This window comes from Trichechus manatus, unplaced genomic scaffold, assembly GCF_000243295.1.
Source record: "Trichechus manatus latirostris isolate Lorelei unplaced genomic scaffold, TriManLat1.0 scaffold00025, whole genome shotgun sequence".
In the NCBI taxonomy this organism is placed as follows: Eukaryota; Metazoa; Chordata; class Mammalia; order Sirenia; family Trichechidae; genus Trichechus; species Trichechus manatus.
This window is the reverse complement of record NW_004443961.1, coordinates 6,037,205-6,058,492: the sequence shown is the minus strand read 5'-3', so window position 1 is coordinate 6,058,492 and position 21,288 is coordinate 6,037,205. Positions and strand designations below refer to the sequence as shown.

The 21,288-nt window shown below is 42.9% G+C and overlaps 1 protein-coding gene across 1 annotated transcript in view; it reads left to right on the top strand.

The window, feature by feature from the left end:
• The window catches only part of GLDC (glycine decarboxylase), a gene marked incomplete at its 5' end in the record, with an annotated part of 94,253 nt that overhangs the window by 36,530 nt on the left and 36,435 nt on the right, over positions 1–21,288 (top strand). The window contains 12 exons of the mRNA XM_004373544.2: positions 1,172–1,336; positions 5,200–5,277; positions 6,616–6,763; positions 7,059–7,255; positions 10,339–10,435; positions 13,737–13,842; positions 14,534–14,673; positions 15,285–15,365; positions 16,023–16,120; positions 17,983–18,067; positions 18,245–18,286; positions 19,540–19,682. Of these exons, the coding sequence (XP_004373601.1) occupies positions 1,172–1,336; positions 5,200–5,277; positions 6,616–6,763; positions 7,059–7,255; positions 10,339–10,435; positions 13,737–13,842; positions 14,534–14,673; positions 15,285–15,365; positions 16,023–16,120; positions 17,983–18,067; positions 18,245–18,286; positions 19,540–19,682 (1,380 nt within the window). The remainder of the gene's footprint in view (positions 1–1,171; positions 1,337–5,199; positions 5,278–6,615; positions 6,764–7,058; positions 7,256–10,338; positions 10,436–13,736; positions 13,843–14,533; positions 14,674–15,284; positions 15,366–16,022; positions 16,121–17,982; positions 18,068–18,244; positions 18,287–19,539; positions 19,683–21,288) is intronic.

The following is a 21,288-nucleotide window of genomic DNA, read 5'->3' as shown; positions in this document are numbered from 1 at the left end:
AGTTAGGAGCTGGTTGAATGTTCATGGGGAATCAGGGGCGGAGGGGAGGAGTGTGCTGTCGCAGAATGGGGTGAGCGGTTGGGGTCTCAACAATGTATGTTAAAAAAAATAAATAAATTCTGTATGGGAGACTAACTTGAAATGTAAACTTCATTTAATTACAACAATTAAAAAAAAAAAAAAACCGTAGAACTGTAAACACAAAGAGTGAAGTCGAACATGAACTACCTGTGGACTTTAGTTAATAATAATGTATCACTATTTGTTCACCACTTGTAACGAATATACCACAGGTATGCAAGATATTACAGTAGGAGAAACTATGCAAGGGCGAAAGGGTCTATGGGAACTCTCTGTACTTTCTGGGCAATTTTTCTGTAAACCTAAAACTGCTCTAAAAAATAAAGTCTATTTTGAAAAATCAAAAAAAAAAAAAATGTTGTGGTTAGTTGCCATGGAGTCCATTCTGACTCATGGAGACGCCATATGTGCAGAGTAGACCTGTTCCATAGGGTTTTCAAGGCTGTGACCTTTTGGAAGTAAATTGCGAGGCCTGTCTTCTGAGGTGCCTCTGGGTGATTCGAACTGTAAACCTTATGGCTAGTAGTTGAGGGTTTAACCATTTGCGCCACCCGAGTAGAGGGATAGAAAAGCAAGTAATGTTCATTTCCAAACCAAGGATAATGTTACTATGGATAAATCTGTCTTGTAGGAAGTACAGCCAGAATGCTCCTTAGAAAAGAGGATGGTGAGACTTCGTCTTGCTTACTTTGAACATGTTATCAGGAAGGACCAATCCCTGGAGAAGGATATCATGCTTGATAAGTAGAGGGTCAGAGGAAAAGAGGAAGACTCTCAACGAGATGGACTGACACAGTTGTCGCAACGATGGGCTGAAGCATAACAACAATTGTGAGGATGGCACAGGACCAGGCAGTGTTTCCTTCTGTTGTACATAGGGTCTCTATGAGTCGGAACTGACTCGAGGGTACCTAACAGCAACAGTGATTTAACTCTAAGCTTCCTTACAAAGGCCAAAAGGAAAGCTTATTGATGTGTTCTTTAATTCTCCTTGAGGGAGACAGGTATTAAATTTGAAAATGGTAACGTTTCATGAGCTTCTCTGAACAGCAGTCATGGTTTGGACCTGGGCCTCTTGTTTCCCCCACAGGGTCACCCAGTATACTCCATACCAGCCAGAGGTGTCTCAGGGCAGGCTGGAGAGTTTACTCAACTTCCAGACCATGGTGTGTGACATCACAGGCCTGGACATGGCCAACGCATCCCTTCTAGATGAGGCGACCGCAGCGGCTGAGGCGATGCAGTTGTGCCACAGGTGAGGTCAGCCTGGGATTGGAATTCCCTCAGGGTGAGGATGGTCCTCCTGTCTCTCCTGCTGTCTCGGTCAGTCAGTGCCCGGGGAAGTCTGTCTGTCTCTCTCACACACACAGACATTCATACACACACACACTTATTTGTATGAGCTACATTGTATCAGAGCATTTTTGTTAGCTGCTGGTAACAAAATATCAGAAATAAGAGTGGCTTAAAAAGCCTTTGGTGTCCCTGGGTGATACAAACAGTTAACATTTCTCGGCTGCTAACTGAAAAGTTGGAGGTTTGAGTCCACCCAGAGGCACCCAGGGAGAAAGGTCTGGTGATCTTCTGACAAATTAGCCATTGAAAACCCTATATTCTACTCTGACGTACATGGGGTCGCCGGGAGTCAAAGTTGACTTGATGGCAACTGGTTGTTTTGTTGTTAAACAAGTCACTATTGTTTATTGCTTAACATTATATAAGAAAGACTTCTCATTTTCTCTCATGCAATGTTAAGTCCAAGATATTAAGGACCAATGCTCCTCTTTCTCTGCCATCTTTAATGGGATAATTTTATCCTCATGGTCACAAGATGACTGCTGAAGCTCTGGCCATGACATCTATGCTCAGGAAGAAGAAAAGGGGAAGGAAAAAGAGTGCTTCTAGTTAAATAATCCCCCTCTAAAGAGTTTTCTGGAAGCCACCACTCAACATCTTCCACTTACATTTCATTGGACACCCCTTCATGCAAGTGACCTGGGGAAATGTAGTTTACTTTTTTTTTAAGATGGGCACTGTCTTAGTTATCCAGTGCTGCTATAACAGAAATACCACAACTGGATGGCTTTAATAAACAGAAATTTATTTTCTCACAGTCTAGTAGGCTAGAAGTCCAAATTTAGGGCATCAGCTCCGGGGGAAGACTTTCTCTGTTGGCTCTGGAGGAAGGTCCTTGTCCTCAATCTTGCCGTGGACTAGGAGCTTCTCCGTGCAGGAACTCTGGGTCCAAAGGACATGCTCTGCTCCTGGCGCTGCTTTCTTGGTGGTATGAGGTTCCCACTTTCTGCTTGCTTACCTTTCATGTAAGATAAAAGGTGGTGTAGGCCACAGCCTAGGTAAACTCCCTTTAATTGGATCAGGGGTGTGACCTTAGTAAGGGTGTTACACAATCCCACTTTAACATAAAATTATAATCACAAAATGGAGGGCAACCACACAATTCTAGGAATCATGGCCTAACCAGGTTTACACATATTTTTGGGGGACACAATTCAATCCATGACAGGCACATTGTTGCCCCTTATATATTGGGGTTCTCTTACTGAGTGTGAAGAAGAGAATGGATAATGGCTAGGAACTAGCAATTTATAAAATAGATATAAATATACTCTCTTTTGAAGAATACTGTTCTTATATTGTATTTAATGCTTTGTAGCCTACTTTTATTTCCTATTTAACAATATATTGTGAACATTTTCTTTCTCTTTAGTCAGCTTTCTAGAATGTGACTTTTAAGGACTACATAGTAGTATTCACTTGCATAAATTATTTAACCTCATTCCTGCTGGCGGACATTTGGCTTATTCTCACTTTATACAGTGATTAGTAACACTTCATGAGCATCTTTATAATAAATCATTGTCAAAACTTCTGATTGTTTCCTGAGGATAAATTTATCCAAGGATACCTTTGAAGAAGTAGAATTACTAGGTCATGGTAGATAGTTAACAATTGCTCTCCAGTTCCTCAGCTTTTTTAATCCTCTGTCTTGTGAGTACTTTTGAGATTACACCCTGGTGGAATTCTCAGGTGGATGGTCACGTGGTTGGGAAATCTGCCCACATGCATGGTGCATCTGTCTGAGGCTTTGTGCCCTTGCCCCTGAATGCCCATGGGAGCCCCTTTCTCAGCTTCCAGGGATTAGGAGGCGACACCCAAAGTCACTCCACAGGTATGGAGGCCTGCACATTCCTCCTTAGCCACACGAGTGGCCCTGGGCGGTGGGTTCAGGCTCTTCCTTCTGTCTTTGAAGGACAGCCACAAAGGAATGCTGTCCACTCACCCCTTCAGTTATTATTCTCTACTTTTTCAGTCATTTCATCTATCTCTTCGTCATTCCCATACTTTCATATCTTTCCTCCACCCCATCTCTTTTTCTGAGCAAATGCTGTCATCTCATACTTGAGGAAGCTGAGGACTTTCCCCTTATTCGTTCAGGGTTTCTGTCCAGAATTATTTAATGTTAATGGGTACTCAGTCTGCAAATGCTTGCCTTGGGTCTTGTCTCCTAATTTCCATTCCTTCCGGCCTGCACTTAGTTTTACTTTTGAAAAGTAGCCTGAAGAGCTTCATTATAGGAATGATGGCCTTTTATGTAGAAGGCTAAAAAAGCAAAGTCCTTTTTTTTCTATGGAAACTCCATTATGATAAAGTTTGAAAGACTTAATAATAGTGGAATTTCACTTTACTAGGAAAACTGCATTTTTTAAACTGTTGAAGGGCTTTGTGCTTTTTATCTTAAGGCAAGGTTTGAAAAACAATCGTGGTGTTTTGTCTCCATCTTATGTGGTTTAGGCTTAGACAGCGCTTTTCACCAGACTTTAGACTCAAGCTGCGTTTGATCATTAACTGCTTCCATGTTTCCCCAACTCTTCTTACTCCACTGTTCAATGTATTTTTGTTATAAAAGCAATAATTCTTTGCAGTGAAAAAAGATTCTAACAATAGAGAAGGATGTAATGAAACATAAAACCTACTCTTCCCCGATCCCGCTCCCCAGAGAAAGCCACTGTGAACTGTTCCTTCTGTGTCGTTCTGGGAAGTTAAATGCACAGCACAGTATACATGTATCCCCCGCCCTTTACTTTTTACTCAGATGTGTTCGTAAGATCAGAGCTGTTGGCCATCCTCATCCATTTTGTTTCCTGAATCCGTGGACTGGTAGAAAGAGGACGCCCAGGCTTTGGGTCCTAGACCTACCTCTGCTGCTTCCATAGCCATGTGGCCTTACACAGGTCACAACCACTCTGAGTCCTTTTCCTCTTCTGTTGAATGAGGACACTTGGCTTAGATATGTGTCGCTCTGCTGGCAATACAGTTCTGTGATGTTTTTATTAGATAGCTGCCATCTGAGTCGACTCTGACTCATGGCAACCTTACGTACAACTGAAAGAAACTGCCTGGTCCTGTGTCATCCTCATGATCGCTGGCATGTTTGAGCCCATCGTTGCAGCCAGCGTGCCAGTTCAGCTCACCGAGGGTCTCCTTCACGGACCCTCTACTTCACCATACGTGATGTCCACCTCCAGCGACTGATCCCTTCTGATGACATGCCCAAAGCAAGCGAGTCAGACAGTGTACCATTGTGTTCCATAGGGTTTTCACTGGCTAAGTTTAGAAGTAGACCTCCTGACCTTTCCTCCTAGTCTGTTTCAGTTCGGAAGCTCCTCTGAAGCCTGTCCACCATAGGTGACCCTGCTGATACTTGAAATACCAGTGGTATAGCTTCTAGCATCACAGCAACACGGCAACATGCAAGACACCACAGTACGACAAACTGACAGACAGGTGGCGGGGAAGTTTTTTCTTCAGAGAGTTAATGTTTTATCTTCAGTTGTACCTAAACACCACCATTTTCTTTCTTTTTCCTCATAATATATATTAATTTTGAACCGTTTTAAGGCTGATTTTGCTAAAAGAGGTTAGACCAGGAATTGGATTAAGTGGAATTCCAGTCAGCGAATGTCATTAGCCATTAATGACTCAGTATGTTTATACTCTGCTCAAACTCACCCCAAGCGCCCTCTTTGCTTTGTGTTTTTAGAAGAAGCTCGGATTTCTTTTATGCTCGTGTTTGAATGTGATTTTTCTTTAAAACAGGCACAACAAGAGGAAGAAATTTTTTGTTGACCCTCGTTGCCACCCGCAGACAATAGCTGTCATCCAGACTCGAGCCAAGTAATTAATGCCATTCGTGTTTTGAACTCTGGGGTAATACGTTCATCTCTGCTGTGTCTCTTTCTCACTTCCAAACTGACCGGAGGTAAACCTGGTTTAATTGGGATTGTTGAGTTTCACTGTCAGTCCTCTCCTGCTCTGTGGGCTCCCCTCCTACTTCCTGGACCTCTGCGGTGTGTGAATCGTATCCAGACTGAGGGGAGAATACACAGGAGCTTAGCTTGCCCTTGCTTCACAGTAAGGTGTGACGTTGCTTATGTTGCCTTTTGTTTCTTCTTGTCACAGAAACAAAACCAAACCTGTTGCCGTCAAGTTGATTCCCATTCATAGCGACCCTCTACGACAGAGTGGAACTGCCCCCTAGGGTTTCCAAGGAGCGGCTGGTGGATTTGAGCTGCCAACCTTTTGATTAGCGGCCGAGCTCTTAACCACTGCGCCGCCAGGGCTCCTCTTCTTGTAAAGCAGTCATTAAAAATATGAAAAGTAATTTCAACAGTGCCTCAGAAAGTTTGAAAAACAGAGGGAAAAAATGGAACCCTCCCACGACTGTTATGATGGTGTGTATTCGCAGCAGACATAGATTACAGGGAATCCACGTCATACCGAGGTATAGTGGGATGTAGAGCAAAGCTTACGGTGTGTGTTAGTACTGTCATCAGATGAAACCAAGACAGCACTGCTCCCCTTTGGGGACGTGTTTATTTGCTTTCTCCTTTGTAAAAGCTGGTCCATCTCTCCCCTGCCCCATACCACCATCCCTTCAGAGGGGTTTTCTGGTGAATAATTGGAATAACAGGATTCTAGGAACCTGAGGAAAGTCTTCCTCCTTGTCCGGGTTTCCACTCACCTAAGACGGATCCCAGGTGAAGGCGGGGATGCCTCTGTCATTTCAGCTGCAGGTTCTTTAGCCCCAGGTCTTCTCTGAGGAGCAAGTTTTGACAGGAAAGCGAGAGGGGAAGTGGTGAGGTTGGGAAAGAGAAAGGGGCTGAGCTGTTAGGATGCGCTCATATGAAGCACTGTTGCCCTGAGGGGCCAGGTGTGGGATAGAGTAGGTGAAGAGGATAGGGAGGTAGGAGGATGGAGGACCGGCACAGAAAATTGCACAGTGGTTAAGAGCTCGGCTGCTAACCGAAAGGTTGGCTGTTCGAATCCACTGGCCGCTCCTTGGAAACCTTATGGGGCAGTTTTACCCTGTCCTATAGGGTTGCTGTGAGTCAGAATCGACTCGCTGCCGATGGGTAAGGTAAGGTAAGTTATCACTGAAAAGAAACTCCAGGTGATTCAGTTTTCCGCCTGTACGCTCAAAGCATGCTTGTTGTTTGTCTTCTGCCTTTCCAGGTACACTGGAGTCCTTGTTGACATGAAGGTACCCCGTGAGATGGATTTCAATGGAAAAGATGTCAGTGGAGTCCTGTTCCAGTACCCCGACACTGAGGGGAAGGTGGAAGACTTCACAGAACTCGTGGAGAGAGCCCATCAGAGCGGGGTAGGAAAGCCTCCCTTTCGGGGGGTCCACTGAGCTGTGCCCCAGTTTGGAGTTTTTTTTTCAATTTCCTTACCTTTATTACCTGGAATGATTAAACTCCCTCCTTCCTACCTCTTTTTTTTTTTTGTTCACTGATTTCTTAGCACGTGGTAGGTACGCAGTCAGTATCTGCTAAGTGAATGAGTAGACGGAGTTCACAGAATATGACCCAGCTCTGACAGTCTGCCTTTGAGGATTTTTCAGCTTGCCCACTGCTCTCAGGGGAAGGTCCATTTCTCCGATGTTTCATTTTCAGAGCCTGGCCTGCTGTGCTACTGACCTTCTAGCCCTGTGTATCTTGAAGCCTCCCGGAGAATTTGGAGTAGACGTTGCCCTGGGAAACTCACAGAGATTTGGGGTGCCTCTGGGCTATGGGGGACCCCATGCAGCCTTTTTTGCTGTCCGAGAAAACCTGGTGAGAATGATGCCTGGAAGAATGGTAGGGGTGACAAGGTAATGCAGCTCACGTTTCTGCCTTGTTCTTGTGGTGATGATTTTCTGTTTCTTCTCCTGATCACAACATTGTTGATTTTACTCTGAATTTAACTGGGCCGTATTGGGTCAATTAAGGAAATGTATAACATAGATTTAGAAGGGAGTCTCTGGGGTATGAACTGATGTTGTTATCAGCTCCGACTCATGGCAACCCCATGTACAACAGAATGAAACATTGCCCGGTCCTGCACCATCTTCACAGTCGTTGGAATCCGCTGTTGTGGCCACTGTGTATTTTGAGTGCCTTCCAACCGAGTGGCTCATCGTCTAGTACTATATAGGATAGTATTCTATTGTGATCCATAGGGCTCTTATTGGCTGATATTTGGAAGTAGATCACCATGCCTTTCTTCCTAGTCTGTCTTAGTCTGGAAGCTCTGCTGAAACCTGTCCACCATGGGTGACCCTGCTGGTATTGAAATACCAGTGGTATAGCTTCCAGCGTCCTAGCAACACACATGCCACGAGAGTATGACAAACTGACAGATGGGTGGTGGACTAGCACGTCTTCTCAAACGCTATAATTTTGTACTTATAATTTATAACTTATTTATAACTTATTAGTATTGAAGTCACATAAGTAAATTTATTTAGGCTAATGAAAACCCTGAGAAATAGAATATTATAGACGTGTTTTATATCTAACCAATTTCTTTCTCAAAAATATTATCATGCTACACAGTTATGTAAAGACAAGGGCAATGAGGATTTGCAGAGTGCACACTGAGTGCGAGCCACATGATTTCCCAGGGGCTCCTGCCACTCGGCCATTCCAGGAACTTCCAAATGTACTTTCTCAAGTGCTTCTCATTGATGAAGCTTTTCAGATTAAGAATTTAGGTGAATGTCATGATTATTATTAGGGAAATTTAGCACGATCTTTTAGACCTTTCATAATACCTGGGCTATTAATATAAGTGAATAATCTGATCTAGTGAATGATGTGACATGAATTTTTGAAATGCTATTTGTCAGATGACAGCAAGAGGTCCTTTGCTTTTTAATGTAAAAATAGCAGTTTCTTCAAGTACTCTTATGTTAGCTTCTTTCAGTCTTCAAGTATTCTTACATTAGCTTCTTCCAGTAATGCTCTTTACCAGATGAGATGAGGCAGAAAGCTGTCTAATTCACAATTAGAATTAGCTTTCTAATTCTACTAAAGATTAATTATTGTGTGTTGATTTCTATATAGGATGTCTTACCTTTCTGAAAAATGGACCTCCAGAGCTTGATGAAATAAAGCTTAAAACTTCTGAATCTTTCTGTTTCTCCAAGATTTTTTTTATTGTTTCCATAAAAAAATTTATACATACATTGTTATGTGACCTTAATTGCTTTTCCCATACTGTGACAGGACACTCCTCCTTTCCACCCGATTCCCCATGTCCATTCAACCAGCTCCTAACCCTCTCTGCCTTCCCATCCAAGATTTTTTTTTTTTTTGAAGCAGCAGAAGTTTTTTTATTGAGGGCCCTAAACTGAAAATAGGTTTAGAACATAATTAAAAAAGATAAAACAGCAAAAAATATATGACCTTTTTAAAAATACTTTTCTGTTTTTCTTCTCTAAGGTTTTTAATTGTATTAGAATGGGAAAGAATTATATTAGAGACACAGGGTAATATGACTAACACTCTTCTACTTAATAACCATTTAGTCACTTTCAGATTCCAGTACAGAATTTCTGCTTCCTGTGTCAGACTGTAAAAATGGCATAGGGGCGGCAGCTGACCTCCTCTAACTTCACAAGGGGGAAGGACAATCAAGATCAACAGCCCATTCCTAACAGGTGGGAGGTCAAACACGCCTCCTCTCTCCGCCATCTTTACTAATTCTGACACCAACCGTCCCTCCCATGGCACTCTCTACTTCTTTGCTGGGTTTGATAATCACTGCAATGGCCACACGGAGCTCACAGACCCTACTCACCATCATGGAGTTTATTAGGGAAGTAACAGATTACAATTCAGGCTCAGGAACACTGAAGGATACAGTTCTTCCATCAGGACAGCCTCTTCCCAGCCATGCTGGCAGGCATGCCTCTCCCTGGCCCTAGGCCTCTGCCCAAAGGCGCTCAGCTTTCTTGCCCCATGGGCCGGGAAGCCCACCATGCTGTCACCTGCTGCTGGGTCTCTCCTGCTACTGCTTCTCACCGTCTTCAGGTTTACAGCTTGCTGTCTGCCTCCTGGGTTCAGAAGCTTCTCAGCGCAGGGATCCCAGGTCCAAAGGATGTGCTAGCTCCTGGCTGTTCTTCCCTGGTGGTGGTGGGATTCTCTTCTTTCCTCCTTCTGGGGTGGCTCATTTCAAACCCAGCGGGATGGCAAAACTGACCAATCCCTTTGGTGGCCCACAATTACCCTATCACACAGTCCCACCCAATCCCTTGGGTGGGAGTTACAAGACCATGGTGAGAAAGGCCACACAAAAGTGATCTATCACACCGCACAGATATTTCCCTTGTTCCTGTGTCTGGCAAAAAGCTCAGAGTGACATTTTATCTTTAATCACCATTATTACATTAGGCTGGGCAATACTGGGAAAATTCAAGTTTCTTAGCCTTGGATATATGTTGTATATATCTGTATTGTTATGTAGATATACATATCTAGATCTCTGTATCTCTGTATATGTTGTACATATTTCGGTGCCACAAATCCTCAAAATACAAACTAAAGATCAGTCGTCCTATTTAGGAGAAGAGGTCCCAGTGTGGTGCAAGTGGTTTGCACTGGACTACAAACCTAAAAGTTGGCTGTTCAAACCCACCCAGTGGGATGACAGAAGAAAGATCTGGCGACATGCTTCCGTAAAGATTACAGCTAAGAAAAGCCTATGGAGCAGTTCTACTCTGTCACATGGGGTTGCCATGAGTCGGTATCAACTTGATGGTTTGGTTTTGGTATTTAGAAGAGGATTTGGAAATTGTTTCTTTATGACCTTGCACCCAAGAAAATTTGCTGAATTCACTTCCAGTTGGGAAGGAAAGAAGCAACTCCTGGTGATTATTATCGGTGCTAACTGGATGCTTTCTTCTTGGTCCAGAGATGCCACTGGGAAAGAAGTGTATCGCCTTGCTCTTCAAACCAGGGAGCAACACATCCGGAGAGACAAGGCCACCAGCAACATCTGCACAGCTCAGGTAAATCACATACCTGGCCTGGCCACCAAGTGCCTTACAATCTACAAGCGTAAGTTCTTCCTCCAGCCACTCATTCATGCATTCATTTGCCACCTATTGAGCAGTGTGCATGCCAGAAATGGCGAGGTCTTATGGTGGAGAAGCCTCATGGTCTTGTCAGGCCAAAATGCAGTGTCTTTTACTGGTGTTCTGTGTACCCACACACGTCACCAGAAGTTTTTTTAAATTTTTTATTGTGCATTAGGTGAAAGTTTACAGAACAAATTAGTTTCCCATTCTCTAGTCTGTACGTAAAGCGTTCCATGACATTGGTCTTATTTCCCATGATGCGTCAGCACTCTCCCCATTTCCACTCTGGGCTCCCCATTTTCTTTGGTCCTGATTTTCTACCCCTTCCTGTGTTCTCATCTTTGCTTTTGAGCAAATGTTGCCCCTTTGATACCAGAAATGATTTAATATAAAAGAAAGGAAAATGTTAGCTCATATAGTCCTGTAAAATCCCGTCTTTAGATCTTGAATCCACCAAGCTTATATAAAAGACAGACAACTCTCTAATTTTTTAAAAAAATTATAGTAATATATATATAACAAAAAATTTGACATTTTAACCGATAATCAAAAGAGCCCTGGTGGTGCAGTGGTTAAAGCGCTTGGCTACTAACCGAAAGGTCAGCAGTTTGAACCCACCAGCTGCTCTGCAGGAGAAAGATGTGGCCGTCTGCTTCCGTAAAGATTTACAGCCTTGGAAACCCTATGGGACACTCTACTCTGTCCTATAGGGTCCCTATGAGTTGGAATGAACTCGACGGCAATGGGTATTTTGGGTTTAATGGATAATCTAATATTTAAGTGTACAATTCAGTGACATTAATTACATTCACCATGATGTGCAACCATTACCACTATTTGTTTCCAAAAGCTTTTCATCACCCCAAACAGAGACTCAGTACCTCTCAAGCAAACAAATCCCCCTCTGCCATCCCTGCTACCAAAAGACAGTTTCCATCTAGTCAATTTCAACTCATAGGGATCCTATAGGACAGAGTAGAACTGCCTCATAGAGCTTCCAAGGTTGTAATCTTTACGGAAGCACACCACATCTTTATCCTGCAGAGCGGCTGGTGGGTTCGAACTGCCCACCTTTCAGTTAGCAGCTGAGCGCTTAACCACTGTGCAATCAGGGCTCTTTCCTTCCTGGTAGCCCATAAACTTCAGTCTCTATGCATTTGCCTAGTCTAGCTATTTCGGTAAATGGGATAAGTGGGATCAAGTGTTTCTTCCTTCATCTGTTGATGGCCGTTTAGGCCGTTTCCACCTTTTGGCTATCATGAAGTGCTGCAGTGAACACTGGTGTACAAGTTTCTGTTTGCGTTCCTGCTTTCAGTTCTTTGGGGTATATATATGGGATTGTTGGGTCATACAGTAGTTCTGTGTTTAACTTTCTGAGCAACGCCCAACTGTTTTCCATAGCAGCTGTGGATCTGCATTCCCAACAGCGATGGATGAGGGTTCTGATTTCTCCACATCCTCACCAACATTTGTTATTTTTGCCACTCTCTTTTTATTGGCCCTTGGTGCCATCACCAGGAGCCCTGGTGGCACAGAGGTTAAGTGCTTGGCTGCTAACATAAAGGTTGGCGGTTTAACCCCACCAGCGGCTCCTTGGGAGAAAGATGTGGCAGTCAGCTTCCAAGATTACAGCCTTGGGAACCTGACGGGGGCAGTTCTAGTCTGTCCGGTTGTTGTTAGGTGCCATGGAGTCGGTTCTGACTCATAGCACCCCGTGTACAACTGAACAAGACACCGCCCAGTCCGGCACCATCCTCGCAATTGTTGCTGTGTTTAAACCCATTGTTGCAGCCACTGCATCAGTCCATCTTGTTGAGGATCTTCCTCTCTTCTGCTGGTCCTCCACTTTACCAAGCATGATGTCCTTCTCCAGGGACTGGCCCCTCCTGATAACATGTCCAGAGTATGTGAAACAAAGTCTTGCCATCCTCGCTTCTAAGGAGCATTCTGGCTGTACTTCTGATACAGATTTGTTCATTCCTATAGGGTCACTATGAGTATCAACGGCAACGGGTTTGGTTTGGTTTATAGGATTGCTATGAGTTGGAATCTATTCAACTGCAGTGGGTTTTTTTTTAAGAGGGCTATGACTTTATGGCAAAGGGTTTTGTTTTGTTGCCATCACAGTGGGTCCCTTCTTTGCTCCCAGTGCAGACTCCCTCAGTGAAGCCTCCCTGGGGCTTATCTTATCAGAGATATTATAGCCCTTATCTCAGACAAGCCAATGCCATTCCTTCCCATTTTCTGTCACACTAGAACACACACTTCCCTGTATTTTTCTGAGACCTCAATCCAATGGTCTCAGAAAAATACATATTGATATTTTTTCCTATATTGATTCCCAAAGACATAAGCAAGGACACTCTTGACAAGAAAAGTCATGAACATTTAGAGAATTTGTAAAAACCTTGCTGTGAGCAGGGGACCAAGCCAGTAGGTTCTAGTTTTCTAATCTCTCTCTATATTTCTCTCTCTCTCTCCTTCTGTCTCTGTCCGTTATGTCTCTCTATATCTATCTACTTTCTAATATGTCTACTGCCAACTTTGGTTTGATTTCCCACATCCCATATTTTCATCTGTGCTAGTTCTTTGCCCAGATTCTCCATTCATCTCTTGGCTGGCTGAAATTCAGCATCTAGTACTTTGCGTAAGTCCTCAGGAGAACTGTACTGTAAAACCTGCGAAAGCCAGAACCCGTGCAAGGCAGAAACCTGTCAGAGGAGGGAAACTCCACTGATAGTTTACATTAATAGAGAGCAATAGAAAAGTGGTAAGACTGCACCCTGTCAAAGGCGGAAAACTTGTGAGACCCGGAAAAACAAGGCAGTCCCGTCAAGTTCCAGCTCTTACAGGTTTCACCATATTCTCTGAGTCCTTGTGTGTTTGAAAACCTCTTGTTGTTTTTATCCTTGAAAAACTGAGTATCAGATTCTTGGATTTCACTTTCTTTTCCTGGGGCCTTTATTGCTCGATTGTCTTCCAACGTTAAATATTGCTTCTTAATGTTGTCTCCTCCCATCACGGGTGACGTGATGATCATGTTGGTTGGATGAAACTCCTTTATAATGGTGGAATTTGCAGATTTAGTATAGTAACTCTAAGTTATCTTGGCTGCTGTGTTTCCCCCTCAGGTAGGTTGCAATTGGCCTCCAACTTCTGTAGAGAATGATAGTCTTATCTTGTTCCTGTTTTCAGTTTTGGCATCCCAAGTCAAGTCTCTGTGTCGTTCTAGGCCCTCTTGGCAAATATGGCTGCCATGTTTGCAATCTACCATGGTTCCTGCGGGCTGGAGCACATTGCAAGGAGGGTACATAACGCCACTCTGATTTTGTCTGAAGGTGAGTCAGCTGTGTGTTTTAAAACCTTTGGGCATGACATGACTCATAAATTTGAATAAGTAAAATTAAAAACTCACAGCATGTCCAATACTGTGTGCAAAATTAATAGTCAAATCAGAAACTAAATTTCAATATCTATGATAGACTGAGAGTTACTAGTTTGAATATAAAGAGCTCTTACTTATTCTCCCACCCGAGAAGGATGAACGCTCTGGTAGAAAAAATGGGGAGGAACTACTAAAATTTTTTTTTGAGTATAATTGATATGTTAGGAGAGGGGAGAAAATAGAATCATACAGATTGCCTGATTAGAACCAGAGAAGGCCAAAAAAAGAGAAATGCAGAGATATTCATGACGTATTAAAGTTATTTTAAAAGTCCATATATATATCACACACATATACACCACTTCTAGAAGAATACAAATCAAAATGTAGACAGCAGTTACTTTTGGGTAGCAATGATGGTGATTTGTCTTCTTTTTTAAAAATATATATTTCATAATTTCCTGTAGGCCAGTAATAGGTATACTTAAACTTGTTTTCATTTTTTAAAGCAGCAGCCACCAAAACACTGGCCAGGACCAGGACCAGATACTGTCGTAGAATTTAGCCTTTAGTTGTCTGTGAAATGTCAATGGCAGACGCAAGAGGCTCCTGGGTAGAGATTGGTGGCTTTCCTATCTTGTCAGGTCTCAAGCGGGCTGGCCATCAGCTCCAGCACGACTTGTTCTTCGACACTTTGAAGGTTCAGTGTGGCTGCTCTGTGAAGGAGGTCTTGGATAGGGCCGCTCAGCAGCAAATCAATTTTCGGGTCTTCGAAGATGGCATGGTAAGTCAAACTTCCAAAGCTTTTACAAATTCTCTAAATGTTCATGACTTTTCTCGTCAAGAGTGTCCTTGTTTATGTCTTTGGGAATCAACATAGGAAAAAGTATCAATATTGGCACTTTGGCTACAGTCTATTTTTTCTATAAATATTTTTCATTTCCAATTTGGGACACTGTGACTGTCTCAAAGAAGGGATAATTCATCCTCAGTTTTCTTTAAGATGCTGTGTTTTCTTACGGCACTCAAAGGCACATATTTTGCTTGTAAGATTCCTGTGAATCTCTTTGAATCTCTTCACAATATTACTGCTAAAGGCTATGATTAGTGCTATTGTAAAGTAAGTTAAGGGGAAAAATGTAAACATATTCAGTACCACATAGGAGTGCTCTACAGCCATTGGCCAGTCCAGAGCTGGCTTGTAAAACCAAACCATGTGGAGTCTAGAACTGGTCCAGTTGGCTTTCCCTAAGGGCCAACTTGGATATAATGGCACCCTGATATTTTGGATGGATTGTACCGCACCTTCTCACCCTTTGACCTCTCTTGGGGTTTCTCCAGTGGTCTTTAGAGTTGAGAACTGATGTTTTTTCTCTTTTGTTTTCATTTCCATAGCTCGGTATTTCTCTTGATGAAACAGTCAATGAAAAAGACCTGGATGACTTGTTGTGGACCTTTGGCTGTGAGTCATCTGCAGTAAGTAAAATAAAAACGTGGATTCCTCCAAAATGGGATTCCTCATGACTGTGTGAGGTGGTGTCAGAGATGGCTTTGCCTCTTGTGGGCCTGAGTGTGAGGGAGAAGGGGTCCTTCTCTCTAGAACCATGTACTAAATCACAGCATTTGTTCCATGCGTTTGACTAATATTTGTGGAGAACTGCCCACCCAGGGCTTAAACAGCCTGGGCCGGAATGAGGAAAAAGCCCTGAATTTCATTGGAACTGTTCTCCAAGATAAAAGAGCTGTGTCAAGTGAGAATTCTTACTTGTGTAGTGTCTCCTAGTAACTTATTTGACAGCCCTTTAAGATATAATTTTACTGGAACTTGCTTCACTACTCAATGAACATGCGGGAGATGTAAAAAAAAATTTTTTTTTTTTTTGCAGTAAAAATTGCACGTTTTTTCCTTATCCTGTTGCAGAGGTCAATAGAACTTAAAGATGGTGCTCTGGAGAATTTTCACAATTCATAACTCCTGATACCTATTACAACACCACAGAAGACACCCAGTTGGGTGATTTCCTGTGCTCTGTCAGAATACAGACTTGAGTTTTGTGGCCCTGAAGCCTGGATATTTCCACATGGTTCCTGTCACGGTTCCGACCCTTGAGTTTTTGTGGTTTGTCTATGCAGGAACTGGTTGCTGAAAGCATGGGAGAAGAGCGGAGAGGTATTCCAGGGACTACATTCAAGAGAACTAGCCCATTCCTCACACATCAAGTGTTTAACAGGTTTGTGAGTCTTGTGTGACTCCTGTATTTTGTGCTCTGGCAATAAGCCGGGGAGCATAGTAGGGAGCTACTTCAGACTTCGACTGTGATGTGGCCTGGGTTATTGAGCTGATCCATGGCTCATTAATAAATCACGTTGTTAGTTGCTGTTGAGTTGGCTCTGACTCATAGTAACATGGTGTATAACAGTACGAAATGTTGACCGATCCTATACCATCTTCATGATCATTTGTAGTCCATTGTTGCAGCTCTTGTGTCAATCCATCTTATTGAGGGTTTCCTTTGTTTTCATTGACTTTCTACTTTACCAGCTATAAAAATGTCATGGCAGGGGCATTGACCGGCCTCCTCTAATTTCACAAGGGGGAAGGAGAACCAAGATCAACAGCCCAAGGCTGATTCCTATGAGGCGGAGGTCAGATATGCCTCCTCTCTCCACCATCTTTACTAATTCTGACACCAACTGTCCCTCCCACGGCACTCTGTTTCTCTGCTTGGGTTTGATAATTCATTGAAATGGGCACACAGAACTCACAGACAATACTCACAATTATGGGGTTTATTAGGGAAGTAACAGGTTACAATTCAGGTTCAGGAATGCACAGGATACAGTTCTTCCATCAGGACAGCCTCTTTTCAGCTGTGCCCGCAGGCATGCCTCTCTCTCTGACCCCTCAGCCTCTGCCCTGCTTCGGCAAGTGTTACAAAGCTCTTTTAGCTCTGCTGATAAGTGCCCAATGGCACCCCACTCCACCAGTAAGCCTTGGCCCAAAGACACTCAGCTGTAGCTCCGTGGGTCAGCAAACCTAGCTCCACCAAGTCCTCGGAGGCACCCTATTCCGCCAACAAGCCTCCTGCCTGAAGTCACTCAGCTTTCTCACTCCGTGGGCCAGGAAGCCCACCGCACCATCTCCTGTCAGTGTCTCCTGCCATTTCTCTGCCACCACTTCTTGCCGTCTTCAGTGTTATAGCTCACTCTCTCTAGGGGCTTCTCAGTGCAGGTATCCTGGGTCCAAAGGATGCGCTCCACTTTGGCTCTTCTTCCTTGGTGGTGGTGAGATCCTCTTCTTGCTCTGGAATTGGCTCTCTTTTAAGCCTAGCAGGATGGCAAAGCTGACCAATCCCTTTAGTGGGCCACAGTTACATTATTTGCACAGTCACTTGGGTGGGAGTTACAAGACCATGGCAAGAAAGGCCACACAAAAGCGATTCATTGACTGCACCAACCATGATGTCCTTTTCTAGTCATTGGTCTTTCCTGATGACATGTCCAAAGTAAGTGAGGCAAAGTCTCATGTCCTTGCTTCTAAAGAGCATTCTGGTTGTATTTCTTATAAGATTGATTTGTTCATACTCTTTGCAGTCCACGGTGTATTCAATATTCTTTGCCAACACCACAATTTGAGTGTATCGATTTTTCTGTCTTCTTTTATTATTGTCCAGCTTCCACGTGCATATGAGGCAACTAAAAAGGCCATGGTTTAGGTCAGCGACACCTCAGTCATCAAATAAGCCATAGCTGTAAGGATCCCATTCCTGATGTGGGCAAAGAACACCTTGTTGTCTGATGTCTCTGCTCCCTTGGCACTGTCAGGAAGAGGAAGTTTGGGTTTATACAGGCTAAAGTTCGCATCTTGATATCCTCAACTTCCCAACCTGAATCTCACCCCCACAGACAGCTTCTTGTCAGGAAATCCTCTGAGGCTCATGGAAGTTCCATGCTTTCCCCCTAAAGCACTGTTGACATATTGCCCAAGATCCCATTCGATCTGTGTTTTGAAGGTAGAGCTCAGCGTGTGTTATCTTTCAGGAGGATGTGTATCTAATTTTATTGACCCTAATCATGTGTTTTGTGTTCACAGCTATCATTCAGAAACAAATATCGTTCGGTACATGAAGAAATTGGAAAACAAAGACATTTCCCTTGTTCACAGCATGATTCCACTGGTAGTTATTGCCTTTCTTCCCACTTCCAAACCCACCCAGATCCCCACCTCTTTGGGTCATATCCAGTGTGCTGAAGGAGGGATGAGAGGGTGGCTGTGCGAGAAGCTCTGAGGCTTGATGGGTGGGCTTTAGGGACCTAATCACTAATGTGATGCATTTTGGATGTGCTTCTTAAAGGGCTCCTGCACCATGAAGCTCAACAGTTCCTCTGAACTCACAGTAAGTAGATCACCTCTATCACAAGGATGCTTCTTAGGGGCAGTGTTCTAGGTGTACACAAGCAGGTAACTAGATGAAGCTACCGGGGCTGTCATTTAGCAGCTATGTTAATAATCTTTTGCATTACTATTCAACAGTCTTAGGGGGGAAAACCCTAATATTCTTCAAAATTTGATCATCTAAATTTCTGAGTAAAATTATTTTTAATAAATTAAAATAATTAAGTGTATAGTATTTGTCTTCTTACCCTTCCTTTTAAAAAACTGCAATATTTTAAGCTTTTATAGCATCAACTTTTAGCTCTTAAGCTCAGGTAGAATTAAGAACCGCAATCAACTCTAAGAGACCATATGGTCAACATTTACCTTAAAACAGAGATGAGAAGGAAAGGAGGGCCAGGGAAACTAGATCAATGGCAACAGAACAAAAAGAATAGAAATAACGAGAATGTTGACACATTGTGAAGAGTAAACAATGACACGGAACAAGTTGTATAAAAATTGTTAAATGGAAACCTAATTTGCTATGTAAACTTTCACCTAAAACGCAATTATTAAAAAAACAAAAAATAAAGAAAAAAGAACCTTAAGCCTTCTTTCCACATATTCACCCACTGTGCCAGATGGGTAAAGACTTGAGGTTTTATTTCTTGTGTCAGCAGATTTGTGTAACCTGCCATTGTGGTTGGCAAAAATCTCTACTAGGCCAGGATCCATTTAGTAAAGCAAACTTATTCCTTTTACTTCTTAGGATTATTATGATGTGACGAATCATGTCAGGCAAAGGACATCATTTTATAGACTGATAGGGTTTTCCCCATTTCCTTTTAGTTTTGTGTTTTGCTCTGCTTGATGAAGAGAAAGAACATAACGTGCTATGTTAAGAGTTTGAGTAAACCATACCTGAGACAACTCATTGGATCCCATGGATATAAATCTACTTTTGGACCTTTTTGTTTCTGAAAAGATAGAAAACACTTATATTTTCATATACGCTTCCTTTCTGGGCCTCTGTTTCTCCCTTGTAAAATGAAGGTAGTAATAGTACGTACCTCATAAGATTGTGGTGAGACTAAAATGAATTAATATATTTAAAGTGCTTAAAACAGTGTAGTACACATAGCAGGCACTCTTGGTGTTAGCTATTGTTATCATCATCATGATGGTTGTTCTCATTATTACTATTATAAAAAATTATATATGTATATATTTATATATATATAAACATATATTTTCTCTCTTCTTGCTCTTCAGCCTATCACATGGAAAGAATTTGCAAATGTCCACCCCTTTGTGCCTCTGGACCAAGCTCAAGGGTACCAACAGCTTTTCCGAGAGCTTGAGAAGGATTTGTGTGAACTTACAGGCTACGACCAAATCTCTTTCCAGCCGAACAGGCAAGGGGATTTTTGCTATTATTTCCGCTATTATATAACAACCCACCCTCAAACTTGGAAGTTTAAAACAACAATTTATTATTTGCATGGTTCTGTGAGTTGACTAGACTGTTGCATTTCACATGGTGTTGGCTGGTGTGATGGAATGGCTACAAAGTCCAAGTGGTCTCATTCACATGGCTGGCCAAGTTGGTGCTGGGCTGTTGGCTGGTAGCTTGGCTGAGGATGTTGGATAGGGTCTTGGTTCTTCCCCATGTGGACCTCTCCACATGGTTGCTTGAGCTTCCTCGTGGTTGCTTGAGCTTCCTCACAGCATGACGTCTGGGTTCAAAACTGAGTGTTCCACGATGAAGGATGTGGAAGCTGCAGACTTCTTAAGGCCTAGCTTCTGAAGTTCCACAGCATCACTTCTAGAGTATTCTATCTGTTAAAGTAAGTCAGAAGGCCAGCTCTGATTCAGTGTGGGAGGGGACAATACAAGGGTGTGGAAGGGAGGTGTGGTTCATTGTGGGCCATCTTGGGAAACTAGCTACTACACCAATGAATGACCTCATAAGAATAAGAATCAAGCACACATGTTAACTCCTAACAAGCAACAAACACTCAATCTAACCCTTGGATTATGCTTTGATTCTGTCACTGACTTTGACAGGTCCCCCTCTTCTGGCCTCAGTTTATGTGTGAAGTCAAAACTCTGAAGAACAGTGCTTTTTAAAAGCACAGGGCTCCATCAAAATCACACAGGCACTTGTTAAAAATATAGATTCCTGTGTCCTACTCCATAGCTGCTGATCATAATCTCTAGGGATTGAGACTAGGAATCTTTTATTGTTTATTTTATTGTACTTTAGATGAAGGTTTACAGAGCAAATCAGTTTCTCATTAAACGTCACACATATTGTTTTGTGACAGTGGTTGCCAATCCTACATGTCTATACTCCCCCCTTCTAGGCCTTGGTTCCCCCATTTACCAGCTTTCCTGTCCCCTCCTGGCTTCTCATCCTTGCCCCTGGGCTGGTGTGCCCATTTAGTTTCATTTTGTTTTATGGGCCTGTCTCATCTTTGGCTGAAGGGTGAACCTCAGGGGTGACTTCAGTACTGAGTTTAAAAGGTGTTCGGTGGCCATAGTCTCTGGGTTTCCCCAGTCTCTGTCAGACCAGTAAGTCTGGTCTTTTTTTGTGGGTTAGAATTTTGTTCTCCATTTTTCTCCAGCTCTGTCCAGGACCCTCTATTATGATCCCTGTCAGAGCAGTTGGTGGTGGTAGCCTGGCACCATCTAGTTAGGAATCTATTTTTAAGAAGCAACCCAAGTGATTCTGATATGAAGCCAGATTTGGAGGCCACTGGATTTGTGATTTCTCTGCCTTCATGTAGATGGAAAAATACATAAATTAATTAAATACTAGTACATTGTCCATATGTGAGATAACATTGTAGGATGTGTTCAAGACTCACATGTGCCTCTAGGTTCTCCAGCTCCTACTACTCAAAGTCTGGTTTTCCACCAGCAACCTTAGCACTGGCATCACCGGGGAGCTTGGTAGAATAATTTCTGTTTCAATACCCAGAAATCAAAGAGGTTTTAAAACTGAGAAGTTTAGTGTCT